Raw genomic sequence first — 14,891 nt, 5'->3', positions numbered from 1 at the left:
TCTGCTTTTTAGGTGTGGTGTATATTTTAGCATGTCATGGGTGTAAACAATTGAGATCTGGCCCAAATAAATCTGTGAGTCAGACATGTGGATGACAAGTCAACCTGCATTGGCAAACCTGAAATGACTTGTCAACTTCACACCTGCAACGGCCATTTTATAGAGCAATTTAGGGCCTCCCTGACCCGCAGAATAATGATGATAATCCACAGTGCCAGCACAGATGTTGGTGAACTGTGTTGTGAGGCTTCAAAAAGCATGACCCTGCTGCCTGGAAGATGAAAAACACTTCCACTAAAAATGAAAATAAAATTAAGGGGAAAGCTGTTTTAAAATGGGTACTTTGTCCTAATTTTTGAGGCTCTAATCAGAACACATGGCAAGCACTGTGTTTTCTCCTGCTTTAATTTTGTGTTATTTGTGATTAGAGGCCTAATGGGAATCTACTTCATTAATTTCACCCTCACCATGAGAATTAGGAAAATCTTTACCAAGTGATCTCAGGCTTTGCTGTCAGAGGGCTGCTTTGAAAATGCTGCATATACCACTTTTTCTCTCCTCACCCCTCCACACCTCTCTCACACACTCTTCTTCTCTCCCTTCTTCTCTCTTATTACTGTATTATCACGAGAGCACACAGCTTAGGAAGACTAATGGCTTGTTTGGTGTGCTTAATTTAATATTGGCCCCCGGAAGGACTCTTTTTTTTTTTCTTTCTTTTTTGTGAGTGAATACAGTCGAATGCACCACCGATCATATGTGTTGTGATAACACAGGCAGACATACACAGTTGTCTTCATTTCCCAGGTGAGAAAGACACTGGGCTTACCTGTGACAGCTGAGCCTGCAGAGAACAGAGAAGCTTTCCAACCATCCAGACTATGATTATATATTGAAGTCACATTCAGTTTCCCACTGAGATCTGTCAGGACGAGGGAGTGGAGGTGTCTGAAATGTACTCTAACACCAGTATTCCCTTTGGCTTTGAGTATTGCTCTTGTGAGTGGGACACTAGATTGGCTATTCTTATAGGCTGTATTGATTGGCACTGACATAAATTGTGTTTTTGAGCCAGAGCATGTACGTCCACTTAAAAGAAAATTTATTAAAAATCTATAGTAAGTATCCTCATCTTCCCTTTGTTTTTTAAATGTTATTATTATGACAGTACTCATAGACCTAGATAAACAACACAAAAAAAATAAATGAAGTGTTGTCTGCCGTGTTCATTAGTATGCACAGATGTGGTTTCCTGTCCTCGTCCAACACTAGAGGGAATATGCTGGGAACACTTTGTGTTTCCTCTGTCATATCAGTTTTAATTTTAAATCATCCATGCATTTTGATAGCAGACATGGAGCCAGTGATCACACAGATTTTTTTAAGGGATTAGATGTGAGTTGTAAATCCTATTACATTCAAACCCAGTGAGTGAGCTGAGGGCACATCCAGCTGGGGCTCGCCCATAATCTCACTGCTCTGGCTCTAATTATCTCACTAGATTAGATCCATAGATCATTAAATCATGTTACATAGATCAGACCATTTAGATTAGCTTACATGATCTAGAAACCCAACACTTTCCTGCGCTGTGGCTGTTTATTCAAGAGTATGTTGACAGGACACAGCAGTGCATCATCAGTCAGCTTTCAGAGCTGGCTGTATCAGATGAGTTATTGTTGAGATGTCAGAGATGTTGTTGATATAAGAGAAATTGAAAAGGGGTGGTCGTGCTGTAGCTTAACGTTGCTTGATCTACTTTTCCATGACAACAGAAGCAACATAGAGGGGCTTTTCTTTTTGCAGGCTGGAAAAGCCCTTCTCCTATTCCAGAAACATCCAAAGTGGGTCAGGCAGGACAGGGCTGACAGCAGTCTACAACTGCTGCTGCAGCTGTGCCCGTGTGTGTGTCCTTATACAATGTGCTGTGTTTGCTTTGCACTGAGCTGAACATGTGTCTTTGCACACACACAGACAGAGGAATGACACAACAGAAAATAAGACAGGAAAGGAACGAGGGAGCTGTAGGGAGGCCACTTTTAAAAAGGAAGAAAAAAAGAAATCCCAACCTTTCTGTGACAGTTCAATTTATATGCAGAGAGGACTTCTGCTGCAGAACGACACAATTTGAGATCTTGCGGTTCTGATGCTTGTTGTTTTCCAAGGAAACCCCCTGCTGCTGCCAAACCACCACTCTGTTTCCCTAGAAACAAAGAAATGGCATTTAGAAACATACATTGCCGTTGTTGTAAAAACTAACACCAGTGCGACTGGGAAAGTCCAACTGTAATAGAGGCTGGATAGTCCATCGGTGATAAACAGCACTGTTGTTTCACCATTTGGGTCGTTACAGAGGGAGAACATTCAGAGAGACAAGGAGAAAGAAACAGAGATAAAAGAGACAAAAACACCATGAGTAACAGAAGAAAGAAGGCGAATGAGTCAAGGACCTTCTCTACTCGAGACATTTTCAAAGCAGTCAAAGCAGAGTGCATACACCATATCATGCTTGTCTGACAGAACAGAAAATGCTGTCATTCTTAAAGTCTTTCCCTTTGTCATAATTTTATAAGACAGTTCTCTTTCTCTCATTCCAATTTGATAAACTGCCTCACTTACTCAATATTTCATAAACAATGCACAAAAAAATAAGTGCACGTCTCTATAGTTTAAATGATGAGGAATATTCAATGAATTTTGGTTTGTAAGAGAATAAATGACCTGAAATCCAGCGGAAGCAGTTTATCTGTTGGCCATGAGTAAATTTGACCTTCAACATGAGTTATATCAAAGGGTTGCAAGCTTTGTAAGAATTATAAAACCCATTATGTCACTCTTATGTGTGCACTAGCATACATGAAAGATGTGAAACTGTCAGTCATAAATAATGCACAGGTTATTCGAGGACATGAATTCAGGACATATTCATTCAGACACCCATTCTGAATGGGATTATATGTCACCATTTATTATTGAATTTATTATTTCACACATTTTCTTATTGCTTTATGACTTTTCTATCCAGTTTTATTCATATTTGGTAAGATATATTAAAACTAAAATGTTACAGATTTTGGCTCACTCTTGCTGCAGCTCAGAAATATTGTAGCTCGAAACTGGAGGTGTGTGTGTGTGTGTGTGTGTGATATACTGGCTGCCTCGCCCCAGGGAACACAGCCAACATCACATGATTTATAGCATGATGTAGGAGCCAAGTTCATCTCCACACACACATACACAAAGAGGGAGTATTCACACAGCCAGCAACCAGTTATGCAGTTTTAATTATTACAGATTGTCCCCCATGGATCTGTCTTCAAAATCAATCTCACTGCGACACATTGTTTAAATGCTGCTGATCAAAGTCATTAATCGATCGCAGGTTCACCAACTTTGTGTGTCTGCACAAGAGAATTTACTCAAGGGAATTGGTTAGTCATTAAAAATTCATGTGAAATTGTGTGTGGAAAGCTTGTGTTTGTGTGCCTGGGTGTGTTTTTGTCTCCTGTTCTCCCTGCTGTGTGAAAACTCCCCCGTCTCCCCGTCACTAGATTGTGAGAAATATGTGTGTGGTCTTGAGGTTGTACTGAATGGTATTTGATTTGCTGAATGCTTATGTGTTTGAAAGCATAATTAATCAATGACTTTAGCCATGTCCATTGTTATTATATTCTACTTCCCTTTGCAGTGGCAGTAGCTGGAAGACAGAGAAATAATGAAAAGAGGTTGAGCAAGGATTAAGACTGATATATGAATTACAGAAGTTCTGAAACATTTAGTAGATTAATCAATTAGCTGACTGAAAGAAAATTAAGAAATATTGTTGCACAGTTTGACCACACGCAGGATTTTTCTAGAGACATCCCAGTGTGCACCCACATGTACTGTAGCTTTTTAAAAAAATGTATCCCTTTTACTTTTCTATTCCTTTATTTTTTATATTTCACTTTACTTTTCTTTGCGTTAGTACAAACCCACAAAATGCCAACTAAATTGCAACATGACTGGTTAATTAGCAGTTGTTAAAGTCATTTATCAACCAAACGTTTCTGGGTTCCAGCGTCTCTAATGGGAGATTTTTCTCTTTCTCTTTTCTCTTTTCACATTTCTTTTTTTATAGCATTTATAAATTGAATATCCTTGGGTTTTGGACTATTGGTTGAACAAAACAAGGTGTCACTTTGAGCTCAGGAAACTTGTGATGGGCATTTTTTTTTCTATTTTACGACATTTTATACAGTAAACTGTGGAAGCCCATTTCTGCCATAAAATAAAATACTTTCCTGATAAGTAAAAAATATTAGATAAAAAGTCAAAAATTGGATGTACTATGTACAAAGTTTTACTTTTTATCTCATAATTTTGCCTTAAATAAGATTTTTTTTTTTTTACTGGCAGAAATGGGCTTTAATTCTTAATGAATGAATGAATTAGAAAAAAAATATTACAGCTTAATTGTAAATAAATCTTTCATTAGTTGCAGCCCTAACATGAAGTTGCAGGTGGGTATCAGAGTCAGAATGTGGTTGTTACTCAAGGAAAACACCTACTACAGTATAAGTTACTCAGATATTAAACATAGCAAACAGAGATTGGATGACGTTTTCACAGTGACATCTGTCTCTTGATGAAACGTCTGCAGCAGATTTGACTGTATTATTGTAAACCAGAGAGATACTGTTACCGTCCTGTCAGCCTGCTCAATGTGTAGCGGAGGTACTCTGACAGTCAGATTCTGTTTTGGCCACCTTTTCATTGTTATGGTGAGGCAACAAAGCAGCACTGTTGAATGCTGTTGTAGAGGTATTGCTCGGATACACCAGCAGAGAGGCATTTTCTCCCCTTTTCAGGCAGCAGGGAAAGGTCTCAGCGCTACCTAATGCCATCACTCGACAGAGCCATTTCAAAAGAGACTGCCTTGAGCTGTACACCGACAGAAAAAAAGCCTCTCTCTGCCCTCAGCAAGACCTCTTGAGTTCTCCTCTGTGGCCATGTTCTCTCTCTTTTTCTCTACTTTTCTCTGTCTGTCTCTCTATCTTACTCACACACACACACACACAATTGCTTGCAAGGAGCACAGTTTAGGCCCAGGTGAAGTTGATTGTTCACCTCCCCAGGGCTTTCTTAGAATGAAATCTGGTGTGATGGCTGTCTCTACAATAAGGCTAATGTTGATGGTATATGACCTCAGTGGTTATCTATGCACACAACCAGACACAAACACATGTACACACACACACACCCAGATGAAGAAATACTGGTGCACGGCTTGAGCACAAGCAATATTTTTCCAGAGAACATCCCAATGTGCAGCCACACACAGGTTTATTAAATCTTTTTAAGTTTTCTGTTCCTTTACTTTTTACATTTTCACTTTTTGTCACATTTTTTCGTGTTATTACAAACCCACAGAAATGCCAACTAAATTGCAACATGACTGCTTGAGCTGCAGTGGCGCTGGCCAATTTAACAGCAGCAGTGATTTATTTACAGTCGATATGTGGCTAATTCCCCTGTTGGGTCAGCTGGAAGGGACAGCGCGCAGACACTTTCGCATCCTACACACTAAGGACCCAGAGAGGGTGCTGTTGGGTTCATTATGGGAGTCAGGCGATCACAGATTAATTCTGCTGCCTATAATTGGATGGCCTATCTCTGAGCAGGACAGGGCTTATGTGCCCAGAAAGTTGGCTGTGGGATTTGCCTGTGAACATTCACAGAAGACACCGAGTCATTCTTCGCAGTGTTTCATGGTGTTTTGTAGTTCTAAACCCTGAGAAAACAACGTATTACAATATATTTACTATGTTAAAGCAATTAGTTAATTTCTTGAAGCTCATTTGGTTTCCTGTAGCAATCCTTGTGACAAGCTTTTCATCATTTTGATAATTGCTAATGTTTTTTCTCCCTCCTTCCTCCCCCTTTCTCTCCTGCAGATCCCCAGCTCAAGGGTATAGTGACCAGGTTATATTGCAGGCAGGGATACTACTTGCAAATGAACCCCGATGGCTCTCTTGATGGGACCAAGGATGACAGCAGTAATTCCTGTGAGTACCTTGACTGTGTCTGTTGGCCTTCTAGATCAAACATTTGATAGGTGTCTAGAAACATTTGAAGAATTTCTAACAGAGGACATTGAAATATAAATCAGCTATAGTTGAAAACTAACAAGTTACTGGTACTTAAAATCTGTGTAGGTCCCTTGAGCACAAACGTTATTTTCCGGGAAGTGCATTGCTCACTTCCTGGTAGATTCATCCTCCAGGTGCAGGAAATGAACCAGCCACCTTCCACTCACGCTTATCTAACCTTCAACCTTCCCTCATTTTTCAGCCTTAGGTGCAAAAGTGTTTTGTTAAATGGCAGCTATAAGATCACACAGATTTATCCTCCTCTTTGGGAGGGAAAGTGGACCAGGAAACAGTAGGCTTAACATGGAGAAAAAGGTATTATTAGCTTGGTTCTGGCACTGCTCCTCTAGCGCTTCAGGCTAGATGATTAATTTCATTTCAGTGCTTGGTGCTAACGCTAGCCTGACACTCTACATTGTATCACTTTCTCCTGTCACCATGAGGACACATCTGATAGGCTGAAGGGACTTATTTAAATAGTGGGCAATACATATAGTGTGCACAAAGGATATATCATATCATTAAAACTCCAAGATCAAATTAAGTGTTGGCACTGACTGCTCCACATTAAATTTTGCATTTTTGAAATTGGCTAAAAGCCACCAAAAACCAATGGTCACGCAATAATTCTCTCAGCCTTCCCACAGACTCCAAATCTGCCAATACCAATTACTTAGAGGGTCAGCAGAGGCCATTATGTGCCTTTAAGTCTCCCATATACACACACTTAATGTCATAACCAGACCAGTCCTGTTGTTTCTCACCAGTACAAACAACAGCCATTACCTACCAGGCCCAAGGAGTCTGCTACAACAACAAAAGGGCTATTAAATCTGCCACACACCAGTGGGGGCCTCAATTATGGCTACTTGTCAGGTAGCTCTGGGTGGCGGTGGCTATGCTAGGCTAGTCACGTTCACCGGCCATGCTGCAATTCATCTTCAGTGATTACCTAAATGCAACAGCTAGCAATTATAGTATCCATACTTTGTGAAGCATTAATGATAGGCAGCTTGTATTTGGATGATGAATTACACAATAATGTTTTTCTCTCAGTGTACAGTGAATTTAACATTCAATTAATGGTTAGGTCTGTCTAGGGTAATGATGTTTGGTGATATTTTTATGTATCTGGGTGTATGCCTGTTCACATGTGTGTTTTTCAGCTTTGTTCAACCTTATTCCTGTGGGCCTCAGAGTTGTCGCCATTCAGTCCGTGAAGACAGGGTTATACATCGCCATGAATGGGGAGGGCCATCTGTACACATCAGTAAGCAGGCTATTCTATTCTGTTGTCAAAATATCTGCGCATGTCTTGAAAATGTACTTGATCATGTTTAAACACAAGGGCATACAAAAACCTGCATTACACACAATCATAATGCATTATGCCAAATATGTGTCCTGATTTAAGGCATGTTTGTATCTATACTATGTGTGTTTTTACATATAAATAATATCAAATTATGAGTTTCAAATATAGATGTTGACATAGGTAAATTCATCAATTTCCACGGCAAGCAAGACACAATTTCCAATAAGGGGCACTGAACATGTCTCAGATATTTACCACATCTGCAACAGGATAATTGCATTTTACTGAAGGTTAGGGATCCTGTTAAGCAGAAATTTAATCCATGCAGATTTCTATTGATCAGGTTAAATGCCCCCAGAGTTTTCATTCCATATGAAAAAAACGTTTATGTCAGGTGACATAATTCAGGAGGAACACATATTTTGCTCTCTCACATGGGATCTGCTTTCATGCTATTACAGAGTACATTACAAAGTATCAATCTTTTGGTCTGTTAGTCTATAAAAATGAATCAGGTTTATGCTATTAGCATGTTTAGCATGATGTAAACAATACCTTAAAGTAAATGAAATGCTGAGCTGTTTTTGACCATCTGAGGAGCAGCTATTCTTTTTCGCTTTGTAGTTACCCACTGTTACTGACTACCTCTCTAAAAATTTACTAGGCTTCTGCAGGCTAGACAGCCAAGGGGGTGATAAGACCTTGCCCAGCATAGATGGTGCTTCTAGTCTCACTCCTCCACTGTGTCCTCTCCAAGTCATTCAAATCAATCAGCAGGAAGAACATTGGGAGTAGTGCTCTTCTCCCAGACAGCAGTATCCATCAGAATCACTGTCTCTTCTTCCCTCTGGTGTCCTCATGTTCCTAATCCTCAGAGCGCAGAGCAAGAATTGCCATCTCATTCTTCATTCATTATCTTGGAGGTTTAGAGGGGCTACTTTTCTTGCTGTATAATGCACTGGTATTCCAGTGGAATTCTCTAGTACTTAATCACTGCTTGATTTAAGCCATGAAATGAAATTTATTTGAGGAGGATAGACCTAGAATCCTATGGATTTAAGGAATTGCACAGTAGGGATTATGAATTAATATATAGGTGCACTCTACCGCATAACATACAAGAAGGCATCATTTGTACGTTTTGTTGATTGCGCATTTTCCCTTTCAGACACACACTTCAACATGTTTGATTGTAGCAACATACCTGGAAATGTAGAGCTTCAAAATATCATGTTGATTGTCATGCTGTACTCTTAAATTTTTATGGATGTATAAACTGTAAGTAATCAGATTGTTTTTATTAATGCATGCATTCATTCAATTCATTCAACCTATTGTACAGGATAATAAAAGCAAAGGCAAAAAGTCAACATTTAAACAACATTAAAACTGCAAATAAAGCATAAGATTACATTTGAGAGAGGGTAAAAGAAGGCATTGAATCAGCTTTAAATAAAATGAAACAAGAATATGGGATAATATTGTTTATATATACATATACTATACAGTATAGATAATCTGTGTGTGGTTCAGTGCTTTTTCTCAGAATTATTTAAGATATAATCTGTATTATGATTGATGCCCAGTACATACATAATTGTCTAAATCTGTCTACATAAATGTATGGTACACAGTACTCTATGTACAGTACAAAAATAGTATAGGGGGCAGACAAAATAATCAAATGAACACTTCACAATAATGGACCTTAAGCCTAAAGTAATTGAGTCACTATTTACAAAACTAGCACACAGCTACTGTAGGTTAAATTATGTCACATGCCAATTAGCAATACTTGACAACGTGACTAGATACTGTCGACCTTTCATATCTTTGTTGGTTGGATTCAACTTGTGATCGCTGTCCCTTTTTGTCCACACAAATTGTCTGTGTTTGGCATATGTTCTCATGGTTTTGCTTACTCTACTTGTCACATTCAATAATTGTGTTTTTTGACGCCTGGAAGTTGATCATCAATGGTTTGGCGTTTCTGTAAGATGACAATTGTTGCTGTGAAAACTCACATCCAAGTGTTGATTGCCAGACCTGCTTTACAGCTGATGAATGCTGCTAATTGGCATTCAAGTTATCCTAAAGCTCCCTTTTTGCAGCAGTGTTTATAACTGTGATAATGTTACTTCAGAAACCATAATAATATATATAATGATAATAATCATTAGGTGTTTTTGTTATTTTGTCCGCTAGCTGCTCAACATGTTTAGTCCAGGCAGAAGTGCTAAGTGGGTCTCGTTGAGCCTGGTTAGGGCGATGTGTTCCTTCAGCACAGTTTGCCCTGGTCCTCTCTGCACACAGCTCCCCTGCTCCATTTGCAGCTTATTTCTGTGGTAATAGAGATTCTGATCAGACCTCAACTATCCAGCCACCCACTGAAAGGTCTCTTTTTGCTGCTTAGTGTGTGAATTACTCCACTAATGGCAGCCTTGTAAGATATTCTTCATCCTCCTTCATCTCCTCCTCCCCCTTATTTCTGTCTCTTCTATCCTCCTCTGTAAGCAAGGTACAACAATTCCTCCCATTATCACTCTGTTCCTTTGCAAGCGAGGATCTGACAGTCGACCTTTTCTACTTATTGAGGGTATTTGATTATAGTGCACTCACATGTTCAGAAACTACCTTAAATTTATATTAATTCAGAAGAACATGTTGCTTTGGAGTTGGTGTTGTACACAGTATATAGGGCAAAATCTGCAAAAAACATGTTTTTATTGGAAAAAGTATTCTTTCTCAATATGGCAACATTTCCCTGAAGCCAGGTCATTTTTAATTACCTAGAATTCACTTTGTTGGTTATTCTTTCACAATATTAAATACATTACCAAAGCTTTTACTGTGATGACGTACTTTGATAATGAATGACACAGATGAGGTGAATCAAAGGGAGAGTCCCACTCTGTCAGAAAATAGATGGAAAGCCCATTCAGGGCCTTTGGTAGTGCATCATATCCTTTTGTGTGAGGCACCCAAGGCGCAGCGTGCAGCTCAAATGACAGAGATAGCATCAAAGTGACTGTGCAGCCTGGCACAAAAGGACACACCATGGAATAAAGGAAAGTTCAATCATCTCACCCCTTTTTAATCTGCTCCTTTTGTATCCGAGCCAATAAACTCCCAGCTAATTTCTCCTCCATGCTGCTCCCTGGATCAGGCATTTCTTCTGAAATTTAATAAAAGGAGAGGAATTCTCCCAGCTTGTTGTAGAAAGTAGCGGAAACAGGACTTGTGGTAGTCTCTAGATAACTGTAATAGAATTCTTTATGCAAAAACAGACAAATTCAAATGAGATAAAAACCTAAAAACCTTAACTTAATTATTCTGTAGGGACTCTGATATTAAATCCCTAAAAGCAAACAAGGAAGTGTAGGATTGTATAGTTTTGTTACACATGATGAAATGATGGTGCCAGAGAATGCAACTCCCTAGTGCTGATTTAGTAGTTGTTTTTCTGTCCTACTAATACAGTCTCCTACCATCTCTCAAGTGTAAAGGTTGGGTATTTCATGGTTGGATGGTTTTCTTTAGAGCTAGTTCCCCATTCCCTCACTTCACTGCAGGCTTTCTTTATCAGGAGTCTGCACTTGTTAGTGCTACCTTTCATGATTGTCAAATTGACTTGCCACATCACTTGAGTGGTCCTTTTAGAAATTAAATCCTTGAGAGGAGCAATCTGGAGCAGCACAGAGGCTTTAGCTTCACTTGTTAGAGGCTGTATCATCAGCCATATGAACACAGTAGACTGAGGGCATCTGTTTCCTGTAGTGCCCAATTCAGAATATATGAAAGCTCCAAGGAGCTTGATGTGAGGGCTCCCTCAGTTTGCATCAATATGAAAATGAAAGTGCATGGCGGCTGTGTGTAGGGAAGAATAGAAAAGAGTGGCTTATAAAACCAAGAGAGTCCTTTTGAGAAGGCTCAAGTCCCCTGGGTTTGGGTATTTGATATTTTCCCACCAACATTCTTATTCGTCTTCCAACCTCTTCTGCCCTTTTTCTAATACTTCTCTCAGGACACCTTCCTATGGATGTCCTTTGTTCCCTTGCTTTCATCTTCAGGTGTCTTGCAAAAACATGGCTATACATGGGTGGAGAATTCAGTTCCACCTGATTATTAAAATGACCTTTTAGTGTGAGATCACAGAAGATTAGGAAACTTAAAAAAGAGATGTGTGCACATCCAGGTTTATGTTATATCTTTTCTATCTACTGTATATGGATACCTTGTATTTTTATAGTTAATACTGCTGATAAGTAAGGCTATGAATCGCCCGGTCACACCAGCAGCAACAGAGAAATCCTTTCATTTCAATGGAATTGCTGCAATCAGCTCAATAAATCCTCACTAATCTTTCGCTTCATGTTCAAGTTTGGTGAACTTTGACACCCAAATTTGTGGAACTGACCAATAGCATACAGTTTTGATGGTGCTGACCTTTGAGGGATCTGAGAACTAGACAGTCTAAAACAGAGCAAGCCAGCTTAGCTTGTTAGCTGTGCACTGTACACTTTTATATAACCCTGCTCTGCTGAAGTATAAACTGCTCCACAAAAGAGGCATGATCTGCAGACAGTTAGGAAACAAGAGTCGATGGTACAAACATGTCTCTCTCTCTCTTTTTTTAAAGATATGTTTATTGATTTTCCAGGGCAAAATAACACACAACACTTTCAAGGATTCTCAAGGATTTTATTAATTTACTGCCTTATAATATATAATACAGGCAATGGATGAGACTACCTGTCTCTATTTGGTACTTGAGATATAGAGATGAGAAGTCAGCATCAAATTTATGGCGTTGGGAAGGGGATATTTATTCCATTACAGCCATTTAAGGTTCCCACACTCTCCCAGGCGTTATCCCATTCGTCACCTGTAATATCTATATTAAGTTCCTTTCCCCATGTTTCCTTTAAATGAAGGGTGCCTGTAGTACCATACTCTTTGAGCATACTGTGGAAAAAGCTTATGGAATTGCCCACCTGTAATAAGAAAAGCTTCTCTGTGCATGAAGAACTTTGATTGGAGTATAGCGTAGTGTCCCTCCTAACATAATCCCTTATCTGTAAGTAAATGGAAAAAATCCTGTTTTTGAATATTGTAACTTTTGGTTAATTGACTAAAAGACATTAAAGTGGGTCTGTCAAATAAATCACACCGATTAGAAATGCCTTTAGTTGCCCAAATCCGGAAACCAGTATCTGTTGTACCTAGCAAAAAAATCAAGATTTTCACATATCTGTGTGAAGACAGAGGTAATTCAAGATCTGCCCTCTAATCTTCTTATGGCCTTAATAGTGCCTACTGTAATAGGGCTGTTACAAACAAATTTCTGAGATTTAAGCTTTTTAAGATATAATAAGTTTGTTAAGGGAAATTTGGACATGGAACAAACATGTTTCTTGATTAAACTGTGTGAACTTATTGCTAGTTAGCAAGCAAATTAACTTGGAGAGCCATTGTGCCTCACAAGCCCTGGCATGTTATAGCTGTTTAGCATGCTAGCAGTAATCTTGCTAGCTATTTTGTCTACCAGCCCTGCAAGTAGTTAGTATGTCATTACCTATTTTGTGAGGATGCTTGGATGAACTTTGCCATTCCACATTCTGGTGTGACCAGGGCTTAAGTGTAAACATTTTTAAAAAGAGAATGTAAATAAATATGACAAAGGCTATTCTAGCTATGCACTTGCAGCATATGGAGAGCACATATCAATACATGACAACATCATCATCATGCTTATAAAAAGTTCCTGTTTATGTCTTTAACCACTTGAACAAATCCACAGACACACATAAAAACACAGTAGTCCAACAGCAGAAAATGGTGCTGACCATTATATTTTTACATTCCCACAGATCTCTGGTACCTATAGTAATTACTCAGATGATTTCGCCTCCAGAGGAGTGTTCGGCTCAGAGTTGAGGTGGGGGGAGCCTCATTATTTCCAAAGCGTTGCTCTCTTCTGCCTTTAATGCAGTGTCAGTGTCAGGAAGGGTGGCGGTCATAAGGGCTGGAGGGAAAGCAGCTTCATGCTTTAATGAACAACAAGGTCGGAGGTAGGCGTCATAGCTGAACTGTTGGTCGGGGCCAAGAGGAGCTAAGAATAGACAGACAAGTCCTTCAGCCATTTAATATCACTGTTGTTATTAATGGCTTTCTATTGGATGGACACTCTTGGCTTGTTATAAAATCTTACAGGTCGATAAACACACATTGGCTAATAATATCTGGCTACAAATATTCTGCCAGACACTTTTGTCTGTTGCGCGGTTGGTACGATCTAGACCTGCTCTATAGGACAAGTGCAATGAGATAACTTCTGTTGTGAATTGGCGCTATATAAATAAAAGTGGTCTGTGGAGTTGTAGTTTTGGGTGTGCTGTGTATCTCTTTCCAGGTCAACAGCTTAAGGTCTATTAATATCACATCTCCCCCTGTTCCTCAATCACTGTTATTCCCCTGTTTATTTAAGGCAATTAAGAGTCGGCATGGCAAATGCAGCTGTTTTCTGAATCACTGGTTTCAAATATATATATATAGTCTAAGTCCTGAATGTCACCATTACCTTGCCAGTATACTGACATATCATTTGGTTGGGAGGCTTTTTTAGTTTCAAATCAGATGTTTTTGCTGTGAGGCTTGTTTACAGTATCATTCCACCCTTTCATTAGGTGTAAATTAATTTCACTGAGATTCCTGCAAAGTTCCTTTCAGTAGTCCTGGTGGATATGTAGCATCGTCTTTATGTGCTAGTAGTGGATTTAACTAAGATTAAATTTTTATGTATGTGTTTATGAAGGAGAGATTAGTTCTCAATGTTCAAATGACAAATTTTCATTGTAATGTCAATAGAAATGCCTTTAAACTTTAACGTGTCCTATGGGTCAGTGTCGCATATACATAATCAGTACATGGGGCAATAAAGAAATCTGGAAATGAAAACTTATTTTGAACAAAGTTGAGCTGTTTAACATTTTTATAAGAGCTGTCATTCATGTTTTGTATGATGACACTCTTTGAACTACTCCATTTTATATCTGTTAGCTTTTTCCATCAGATTTTTTGCTTTAGTTTCATTGCTTTGCTTTTGTGATGGCCCCACCTCAATGCTACACAATGTCCTTTCCTTTACCAGCCAGTGTTGTACTGTACAATTGCACAGTTATAGTAATGTGCATGTTGGCTGCTCTGAGAGCCTGTGCAAAACTATGTGAGCTTCCCAGAAATCCCTTTCATCATCCCTGCATCTCTAAAGTTGTTTATCTGTATCTTCATAGAAGCATGTTCTAACTATATTTCTCCTCCCCGAGTGGGCTGACTTTCTACCATGGTGGCCATCAGCCAACTATCGATCTGTCAGCTAGAGCTTATGCTGAATCTCCCTCATCCATCTGAGATAATCCTTACATCTCTATTAAAATGGAGTGGCC

The 14,891-nt window shown here is 39.1% G+C and overlaps 1 protein-coding gene across 5 annotated transcripts in view; it reads left to right on the top strand.

The window, feature by feature from the left end:
* The window catches only part of fgf14 (fibroblast growth factor 14), a 105,985-nt gene that overhangs the window by 67,986 nt on the left and 23,108 nt on the right, over positions 1 to 14,891 (top strand). For all 5 annotated transcript variants that reach the window (XM_044216037.1, XM_044216040.1, XM_044216039.1 and 2 more), the window contains exons 2-3: positions 5,937 to 6,047; positions 7,298 to 7,401. In XM_044216037.1, coding sequence (XP_044071972.1) covers positions 5,937 to 6,047; positions 7,298 to 7,401 — 215 coding nt within the window. The remainder of the gene's footprint in view (positions 1 to 5,936; positions 6,048 to 7,297; positions 7,402 to 14,891) is intronic.

Source organism: Siniperca chuatsi, linkage group LG12 (assembly GCF_020085105.1).
Source record: "Siniperca chuatsi isolate FFG_IHB_CAS linkage group LG12, ASM2008510v1, whole genome shotgun sequence".
NCBI lineage: Eukaryota > Metazoa > Chordata > Actinopteri > Centrarchiformes > Sinipercidae > Siniperca > Siniperca chuatsi.
Note: the sequence above shows the minus strand (reverse complement) of the source record. Positions and strands in the feature narration are given on the sequence as shown.